Source organism: Coregonus clupeaformis, chromosome 1 (genome assembly GCF_020615455.1).
Source record: "Coregonus clupeaformis isolate EN_2021a chromosome 1, ASM2061545v1, whole genome shotgun sequence".
NCBI classification, from domain to species: domain Eukaryota; kingdom Metazoa; phylum Chordata; class Actinopteri; order Salmoniformes; family Salmonidae; genus Coregonus; species Coregonus clupeaformis.
The window spans coordinates 44,726,572-44,737,340 of record NC_059192.1 but is presented as its reverse complement, the minus strand read 5'-3'; the positions used below and the strand labels follow the sequence as shown (position 1 = coordinate 44,737,340).

Below are 10,769 nucleotides of genomic sequence, written 5' to 3'. Positions count from 1 at the left end.
TTTTATTTTGTGAGAGCCACCAAGTCATATCTTATATTTACTTTTTTAGTGTAAAGTCATGCCATGAATTTATCTATTTCCTTTATGTTCTGATCTTATTGGTGAAGAGGTCTATTGTAGCCTATATGCTCCCACATTACTCATCTCCAATGAGTGTATACAAAACATGACCTATGCATTGTCGATTTGGGTGTTTGTCAGTAGTCCATTGTTAGCTTATTGTTGCCTATCAACTTGATGGGAGGTATTCAATAATGAACGTGCTACTGCTGTAGCTTTCTCTGAAGCACAATATTTATTCAGTCATAGATTATACTGTCCCTGAGACTGGGGTATTTTTATTTGGTTGCCAAGAGGTTAAATGTATTATCAAGGCAGAAGATGCCTTTTCTTAGTTGCTAAGGTGAGACAGGGCTGATGCATTATGTCCTCAATAAGTAAGCAATTATCTGACATCTCTCTCAGCATGGCATTGAGTTTGAATTCAGGAGCCCGGAACAAATGTATATATTTTTTTTAGGCTATAAGGGGCCCAGGTGTCCTTCAATGACCGTTTACCTAGTGGTCATCTGATGTCAGATGTATCTGAGGCTGAGCCCCTGTTCCATTCCGTTTCAGAACCACGTGATAAAGACTTGACGTAGGTTGACATCATACAAATAGAATTACTAGTAATTCTAGGTCTAGTAATTATATTTCTATGGTTGTCATACTCTTATGCTCACTGTGGTCCTGAAAATTATAATTAAATACAATGAAATGTTTTTGTTTTAGAACAGGTTAAAGTCAACTTGTGTATTGTCACATTTATATGCATGTATTGATTTGAGGTTTACACATGCAATACAAATACAAAATTACGCCCCTGGGCTTCGAGGGGAGGGACTTTAGTTTCCATGCGCTGAATAGTTCGCAACAAGTCCTATGGTTGAAGACGCGAGACGTGGATGGGAATATCTGTGGCAACCTGTTGATAACGGAGTTATGACAATGGATAATTTAGTAGGAGTACAATGACAAAAGTGACAATCGACATATTATTGAAAGAACATCTTGTTCTGGTGGACGTCGAAGACAGCGTAATACGATACTGCATTCCCCATGCATCAAACTTTTAGGATACCGGTAACAAACTTGCAAACCTTTATCTAGGAACGTTTTGGTAGCCTCCAAAGTGACACGTTTCTGTGTAAATGTGAAACAAATGATCGAATTGGCACTGCGTAGTGAAACAATACTTTACAAAACAAACACTTTCGTTATGCATGATTTATTTATCTTTTACTCACAGGTAACCTGTACAGTACGAAGACACAACAGGTGTTGTCAGTAGTCACGCGCAGACTTTAAATACATTAACAACTGTGAAAAGTGCAAGGAACTTGGTCGGTAGCTAACCATCCACCAAGAAGAAGCCTATGTGAAATGGTCTCCACTTGCTTTACAGACTGGGAAGAGATAACTTGAGAACAATTCAATTAAAGGCTCAGTTCACGATGAAACTGCTGAGCTTACTTTGCGTTGTTGTCGGGTTGTGGAGGACATGCCTGACGAACAGAAACTGCCCGGACCTCTTCATTGACAGCTGTCGTTGCTCCTCTGAGTGGTCCAAGGAATTGAGCAGACGAAAGGTCCGGGTGAAAGTGGTGTGTGATGATGTAGAATTACTGGACACTCTACAACCCAGTTTCTTACCCAACAAAACAGTTTCCCTGTGAGTATGACATTAAACAATTAATGAGACAGTAGTTGAACAAAGGTTGTTAAAACGTTGTGTACCACATATAGATCAATCATTCACCAGGCCAACCCTTACGAAAAAAGATTGCAGTCAGAGTGCTGTACACTGCAGTATTACTGCAGTTAGGGTGCCTTCGGAAAGTATTCAGGCCCCTTGACTTTTTCCACATATTGTTAAGTACAGCCTTATTCTAAAATGGATTAAATAAAACAATTTCGTCAGCAATCTACACATTACCCCATAATGACAAAGCAAAACCAGGTTTTTAGAAATTTTTGCAAATGTATACAAAATAAAAACCAGAAATACCTTATTTATGTAAGTATTCAGACCCTTTGCTATGAGACTTGAAATTGAGCTCAGGAGGTGCATCCTGTTTCCATTGATCATCCTTGAAATGTTTTTACAACTTGATTGGAGTCCACCTTTGGTAAATTCAATTGATTGGACATGATTTGGAAAGGCACACACATGTCTATATAAGGTCCCACAGTTGACAGTGCATGTCAGAGCAAAAACCAAGCCATGTGATCGAAGGAATTGTCCGTAGAGCTCCGAGACAGGATTGTGTCGAGGCACACATCTGGGGAAGGGTACCAAAACATTTCTGCAGCATTGAAGGTCCCCAAGAACACAGAGGCCTCCATCATTCTTAAATGGAAGAAGTTTGGAACCACCAAGACTCTTCCTAGAGCTGGCCGCCCGGCCAAACTGAGCAATCGAGAAGAAGGGCCTTGGTCAGGGAGGTGACCAAGAACCCAATGGTCCCTCTGACAGAGCTCTAGAGTTCCTCTGTGGAGATGGGAGAACCGTCCAGAAGGACAACCATCTCTATAGCACTCCACCAATTAGGCCTTTATGGTAGAGTGGCTAGACTGAAGCCACTCCTCAGTAAAACGCACATGACAGCCCGCTTGGAGTTTGCCAAAAGGCACCTAAAGACTCTCAGACCATGAGAAACAAGATTCTCTGGTCTGATGAAACCAAGATTGAACTCTTTGGCCTGAATGCCAAGCGTCATGTCGGGAGGATACCTGGCACCATCCCTACGGTGAAGCATGGTGCTGGCAGCATCATGCTATGTGGATGTTTTTCAGCGGCAGGAACTGGGAGAAAGTACAGAGAGATCCTTGATGAAAACCTGCTCAGGACCTCAGACTAGGGCGAAGGTTCACCTTCCAACAGGACAACAACCCTAAGCACACAGCCAAGACAATGCAGGAGTGGCTTCGGGACAAGTCTCTGAATGTCCTTGAGTGGCCCAGCCAGAGCCCAGACTTGAACCCGATCAAACATCTCTGGAGAGACCTGAAAATAGCTGTGCAGCAACGCTCCCCATCCAACCTGACAGAGCTTGAGAGTATCTGCAGAGAAGAATTGGAGAAACTCCCCAAATACAGGTGTGCCAAGCTTGTAGCGTCATACCCAAGAAGACTCGAGGCTGTAATCGCTGACAAAGGTGCTTCAACAAAGTACTGCGTAAAGGGTCTGAATACATTTACATTTAAGTCATTTAGCAGACGCTCTTATCCAGAGCGACTTACAAATTGGTGCATTCAACTTAGGATAGCCAGTGGGACAACCACATCTTGATCACAGTAAGTACACTTCTTCAAACAAGCAGCTGTGAGCAAAGTCAGTGCAATCAGGGACATCTACATCTCGATCACAATAAGTACATTTCTTTAAACAAGTCAGTGCTAGCAGGTGAAATAAGTCCGGTGTTAGTTTAGACAAAAGACAGTGGTAGTAAAGTGGGGGTAGAAGGATTACTTCTATGTAAATGTGATATTTCAGTTAATTTTTTATAAATTTGCAAAAATTATACAAACCTGTTTTTGCTTTGTCATTATGGGGTATTGTGTGTAGATTGATGAGGGGAAAAAATAATAAGGCTGTAACCTAAAAAATGTGGAAAAAGTCAAGGGGTCTGAATTATTTCTGAAGGCACTGTAACTGCAGTATGCTGCAAATTCTGCTTCCAAAATAAAGACATTTACTGTAGTAATTTTGCAATGTAACTGCAGTTAGAGTGCATAATAACTACAGTTCAACTGCAGTACATTGCAGTTATTCTGCAATTACTGCATCCAAAATACCACAGTCGACTGCAGTTACTGCACTTTAGACATGCTCTGAAAATAGACAGATATGAGAGGAAACTGCAATATCACAGCATCCATTAATGTTAGATATCTGGGACAAAAATGGCAAGTTAGCACTCAGCAGGCCAGTTGTACATACAATGTATGCAATGATAAATCATTGTATTTTCCCTTCTGCCTATCCTCTGTAAATGTTGGTCACTGAAGAACTTACAGATTGTGTGCGCTTTCCTTTACCTCCTTTTGACTGACCAGCTCTCTACAAAAATGGCTATTTTCAGCATGTTCCTCTCCAATATCCGGTGGTGCACCATTTGTAATGTATGAAAGGTTGATCAAAGAGACTGAACTGATTAAAAAGGAACCAGCAAGAAGAATCTTATTCACCATACACGGCCTGTCAGATGAAATAAGAGAAAGCACTTTACAGTTCTGAGAGTGGAGAGCTTACCAAGCACATTCAACCTGCAGGTGTGGAAATTGACTAGGCCTACTAGCTTTATATACTGTTTTATTCATGGGAACTGTATGGAAAGGTATTTCTTTGAGGGGAGAAAAGCAAATAAGAAATGTAAGGGAGCTTATCTATTCCAAACACTCTAGCGGAAGGTTGTTGAAATATGAATGTTGATGAGTAATAATAATAGCACTATGGATATTGAATTACATTCTGAGTAGCTTTGGCCATATTTAATGTAAACAGAGTAATTCCACTGCTCTAAGATGCATGGTTACTTATGCACCAAGGCTAATCTTGTCTTCACTTGCTTAAATTGTTGTTGCAGTTGTGCCTGAATGCGATATAACATTTTGATTTGAGGAAGTGTTCATCATGGACATACGGCTTTGTTCTTCACTGACAATCTTGGGTTCCTGGTCATGTTTGGGCTAAATTAATTGTCCCCCTGAAATAGCACAAGCATCTTCCTTTTGTCCAATAAATCAATGCCTCTTGGCAGGAAATTAGGAGTATCCTTCATTGTAACAACAGTTTAGAATTAAAATAGTCCAATCTTTTTAAGAATACAAATACAAAATATTTAAAATAATTACATTTAAGCTGATAAATGTAATGCTACCTGTCTTTCCCCGGGTCAACAAGCCAATATCCTCCAGCAGGCCCCTTGGTTGGCCGGGAAGCGGTTTTCCTGCATTAGGAAACGTGACCTTTGTCCGGCCGAAGTGGCCTCCCACATCTCCATTTTATTTAGACATGCTGTGAAAATAAACAGATATGAGAAGAAAGTAGGCTATGCACATCGTGTCAACTAGTAGATCTCTCCTAATGCTTCCCTTTGGCCTCCTTCATTGTCCCTTTTATTCACTTCAGCTCTCCAGATAATGAGTTCTGTATTAGTAGCCTTCTTCATTATGGCACTTTCAGTATTTTTTTCAGAGAGGATGAATTCTATTCACAAATAAATATGTGTGTAGTGCTTGTAATGAAATGGCAGCACTGTCCATACGTCTTTACTTTCATTTTCACTTCATTGCATTCTTTCTATGTGCATCTCTGGTCTCTATTTATTACATATTCCTATGAAGTTACAAACAACTCCTAACATAACAGATTGAAAAGGAAATGTGTGTGATGTCCATAATTCCAAGCAGCTGTAGACTCTAGAGAAGCAGAAACACTCTATTAACACCTCTGCCTGTTTCCCTATCCAAAACATAGGATAAGTTGCTCCAGCATTGGAGAGGAGCCTGACAGCTCTGTTGACCTTGAGACCTATCTGGTGTAATCGTTTCAGTGGCAAGTAGGAGAGAAGGAGAGAGCGGCGCTGTGTCTCTGTGGAGAACAGTAGCAGGGATTGTAGCTGACACCTGTCTTAAGCAAAGCACTGGCTAGTGAACATGGCACTGGCCTAAAAGAGAAGAGAGACAGAGGGGAGAGAAGTGAGAGAGAAGCCAGGGGGCATATGGAGAGAGGGAGAAAATGAGAGAGAAACATTTAGAAGGATAGAGGAAGTGACAGGGAAAGAGACTCGGAAAGAGTGACACAGAACTCAGAGGGAGACAGGAAGTGTTGTGAAAAGAGATGTTTGGGTTAATGAGATGGAAGGAGCGATAGAGAGAACGTGACAGAGAAACACAAACATTGGTTGCATGCGGTTGTTGCTCAGTCACAGTTGTAATGCAAACCTACCCTGCAAAAAATATCTTTCTACTTTTGGATATTGTATGTGACAAGATGTGTGCTCTGCATTTGCATAGCTGACAGCAAAGAAGTTTGGACTTTGTATGTCTACTTCTCAGAAATTTGCAGTGCAACTGTCCTGTCAGATTTTGTACCTTGTCAGACTCAGTTAAAATAACATTGTTGTATAAGCATGCATATAGGATTTACAGTTTGTTTCAGTTGCCAACGATTATCTACTTTCGGATTTGGACGTCCTCTACGGAAGAACCACAAAAAGCTCCTCAAAACCCCCAAAGGCTCCAGTCTCTCCCAAGGTGAAGTTTGTGGAAAATAAAATGAGTGCATTGGTTTGGGGTAGGGCCATATTTGGAGGTGTCTGGCATAGGCCTACAGTAGACTTTGTGGGCAACGATCACACTAGAGACAGGAGGGGCTGTTAGTGGTAGTCTGGATGGCAGTGATCACAAGGCCATGTCAAGGACATCCTTCACATTATTCTGGTAATTGTAATGTTCTACATTGTAATGTAGAGCATTCATAGATGGGGTTGCAGGGAAGGCAAGCCCACAACAGTGGGACACTATAGGAAGTGTTTTTGCATATGTCTTCCCCACTCATTATGATGACTATGATTGTTCACCTGTGTTAGACCGGCAATGTGAGGTCAGTAAGAACCTCCATTTTTGGCTTTTTCACGTTATAAAAATCAGACTTGGAGGGGCTATTACATTGTATGACATGCTATTTTCCCCACTCATAATGTCAGGGATTGTTTACCTATATGTTGGACTGGCTTGTGGCTGGATATTGACAAGTATGCGTCAGATAAGCCAGAACCTTGAAGGAACAAGGTATAATATGGACACCGGTGCCCTTGCTTATGAAAGACGGCCTCTCTGTCCTCTGAGTGTTTTTGCGTGCTATCTAGAAATCTATTTCCTTGCTTGCCTAGCTCTGTCATTCCTCAGGTGGTGTTGGCGGCTGCTCCGCTCTTCTCTGTTCTGAGTGGTTTATCATGAATATTTCATAGACATGCACAAGTAGCCCCTCTATATTCTCTGTGCATTATCACACAGACGACCCCGCTAGCAGGGATGTAGCAGAGAACGAATGCCTCTCGGTCCGTAAAAGGCAGCAGTTTAATACGCTACATGCACACCTTTCATCTAAAGAGACATGGCCAAATAGACCCTCTATACTGTCACGGGAATGCAGCTGAAGCTACTAGCTGCAATGCATATCATGGTCTCTTTCTTGCTCCCTCTCCCAACACTTTTTCCCCAGTGCCCTTAGTGAAGGTTTGAAAAGTGACAAGTTCATCTTTAGATGAGTGCCCTTTCCAGTAAAAATCTCCCAAGCCCAGGGGAAATGGTTCTTCATCCCTATTTTTCTGAGAAAACTATCATGTCCCCAGATGCTACTATAGGATCCATAGGAGTCCAGGGACTCAGAAGTCAGGCTTATCCATTACCCTGTATGATAACCCTTCCAAAGCCTTAGGCCCTATACCTTTATCACACTTGACATTGACCCACAATAGCAAGGCCACAAACTGAGGGATCTCTACTACCTGTGGCTATGATGTTTTGTTGTGAGAGATGGATTTAGACCGCCTGTTATTGTTAAGCAGCTTGAAGTGGTTTGTTGTTGTTGTTGGTCTATAGTGTAATTGTTTGGCTGTCCAAGAAGTTACATTTCACAGTGCCCAATAATGAATCATGTCAAGCAGCTAGCTTTCTCTGGAAAATACTTGTTAGCCCACTTATTATTATTGGGTGTCAAATGCTGTATTATAATCTATGTTGTGGTTTCAAAGGACACCCTGATCAGTTTTTCTTTATGAGATGATAATGACTCACAGCACCAGAGTTAGTGACCATTGGGGGAGCGAAAAGCTTGCAAATCACACAATGCCCTCGAAAACCCAAGAATGTGTCCAAACGCAGTGCGAATGTGGACTGTCTAAAAATATTAAGGAAGAAAAATACAATGTGTGCCAAGGATACTCTCTGGTCTGTTATCCTTACCTCCTCCCTTCACCATTGAGTAAATACCAAGGTTATTTAAACTTTCATAAGTCTGCTATCGTGCAGGCAGCCAAACCTTTGGAAGCATGTTTTGTTTTCCCCAATTTTTTTGAGACGTCGTAAAACACAGCGATTAAAAGCCTGCAGTGTGCTGCTTCTGTTGCAGGGTGTGATCACAGGTGGTAGTGATTTTGAGGTCGGTTCAGTTTCGGTTAGATTGTAAAGAATTATCACTGTTTTCGGTTTTGATTAAAAAAAAAAAAAAAAAAAAAAAAACATTACAATGATTTTTGAGCTTTTTAATGGAAAATCAAAAGGCAAAAATAGTGAACATTCAATCGCCAAAACGTTGAACATATTCTATTGTCTCTGTCAGGTCCACATTGGCTAGGGCTGGGCGATATGGCCAAATATCATATCACTGTATTTATAACAATTGGACAGTATTTGACGGTGTTTTATGTTTTTGAATAATACAAGTTCGACATTTGTTTTGAGTTGTGCGTGACCCTAGGTTGGCAACACATACATTCTAAGTGATTTCAATGGTTCTTTCTCCATTCTGATTGTTTTATGCAACTCCACTTCAACACAAAATAATTTTGATCAATTTCTGCATTTCCTGCACTCATTTGAGATCATTTCCACACTGCCACGTGGGGCTGCACGATATGTGCATACAATCTAGACCTTATCTTTAACCAGATGTTGCAATTACGATTTGACTTGTGATTTAGAACAAAACACTTGGGTAAACTGTTGGAATCATGGAAATGGAATGATTATTATTATTAACTATATTTTATAGTTAGAATATAATAGTGGGCACTTTGAATACAGTGTTGTTTGACATGACAACGAATGAAAATGCCAGGGAGGAGTTATTGTGACAGGGTAGGAACCAAAGTGTTGATAAGTGTTTCTTAGGAGACCCTATAATCTTTGGCTACATTTAATGTTTTCTCTTAGCTACTTCATGTAGCTAACATATTCATGCTTCATGTATTCCTTTGATTTAGAAGATACTGTTGCACAAACTAAATGCTGATTTAGGTCTACACCATCACTGGTATTATCAGGCTGTAGAGGCTAATTATTTTTGCTCTGACTCAGTACATTTATTAGCTAGCTAGCTAGCCAGCCAGCTAGCTAGCCAGCCAGCTAACTAGCGATTAGCAACTAACAAGATTTAGGCCCAACTTGCTAAGAAAAGACAAACTAGCTGTTTGCAGATTTTTACATTTTAGTCATTTAGCAGACGCTCTTATCCAGAGCGACTTACAGTTAGTGAGTGCATACATACTTTTTTTATTTTTCATACTGTGGGAATCGAACCCACAACCCTGGCATTGCAAACGCCATGCTCTACCAACTGAGCTACATCCCTGCCTGCCATTCCCTCCCCTACCCTGGGCCAATTGTGCGCCCACTCGGGAGGTAGATGGAAGAAACACAAACTAATTGTGTAATTATAGAACGCAAAGTGAAAACGGCATTGTTGTCATCAACATTGTTGCATGTGCTGCATTGACCTTGCAGATTGAACGCAAGTGTCTTGTGGTCGAGGAACAACAAATGCGTTCCTTGAGTGACAGGGGGTGGGGCTAGGTCTGTGTGGAAAGCAGCATGGAGAGCGAGAGAGCAGAGACCGATGACTAGTAGCGAAGTAAACTATAAAAATGGACGTTACACATGGCGTAGCACATTTAACAAACCAAACATTCAAATACCGTTGTAGAAGGTAAAGTAAAAACCCAAACCGGTCCGTGCATCAATACCGGTATATTGTAAAATACGGTATACCGCCCAGCCCTACAGATATCAATAGAAAAATATGAAATTATCAAATATTGCAGTTGTGTATATTACTTAGTTTTTATTTGAATTACTTTATTGTTTTTCATTCCTTTAAGTCATAATCTAATCTCTGCTCAGGCAGTAGCAGTCAGCAAGCCAGCCACACCATCTAACATTATCTATGCGCTCCCCATACTGTACTGTCTTTAGTCATCCTATTTAGCTAGCCTGCCTAAGTATGCTGTAGAGCTGTCTGGCGAAATAATTTGACAAGTTCTTCAAAGTAGATAAGACATACTGTCACAAACTGTCTCTGTCCCTCTTGTCGTAGTGTGTACATTCCTCTCTCATGCGGTCTGTGTGTATCTAATAACTTAATGTAGCAGGCGTAAAAGTGTATCCGTCCAGAGATCTGTATAATGACGAGATGCTCATGTCTTCGCCCTAAGAAAAGGCGGGAAGGCAGGCGACAAGGGCGGTCCAAAATAAGCCCATAGAAACGCATTGGGCTTGTTTTGCATTAAGTCTGGACCCAACAGGACCCTGAACAGCTTCTACCCCCAAGCTATAAGATTGCTAAATAGTTAACCAATAGCTACCTGGAATATCCGCATTGACCCCTTTTGCACTAACTCTTGACTCATCACATAAGCTGCTGCTACTGTTTATTATCTATCCTGTTGCCTAGACACTTTATCCCTACCTATATGTACTTATCTACCTCAATTACCTCTTACCCCTGCACATCGGCTCGGTACTGGTACCCCGTGTATATAGCCAAGTTATAGTTACTCATTGTGTATTTATTCCTCGTGTTATTATTTTTCTATTTATTCCTTGTGTTATTATTATTTGTATTTTTTCTACTATTGCTCTTTTTTGTTCTCTCTGCATTGTTGGGAAGGGCCCGTAAGTAAGCATTTCACTGTTAGTCTACACCTGTTGTTTACGAAGCA

At 41.0% G+C, this 10,769-nt stretch overlaps 1 protein-coding gene across 2 annotated transcripts in view; it reads left to right on the top strand.

Moving 5' to 3' along the window:
• Window positions 1-918: 918 nt before the first annotated feature.
• The window catches only part of LOC121569205 (adhesion G protein-coupled receptor A3), a 273,801-nt gene continuing 263,950 nt past the window's right edge, over window positions 919-10,769 (top strand). Inside the window, exons 1-2 of one of the 2 annotated variants that reach the window (XM_041879972.2) lie at window positions 919-1,125; window positions 1,292-1,714. In XM_041879972.2, coding sequence (XP_041735906.2) covers window positions 1,497-1,714 — 218 coding nt within the window. In that variant the 5' untranslated portion in view covers window positions 919-1,125; window positions 1,292-1,496. Of the gene's footprint in view, window positions 1,715-10,769 lie in introns of both variants that reach the window. The other variant, XM_041879981.2, reaches the window with a different exon arrangement.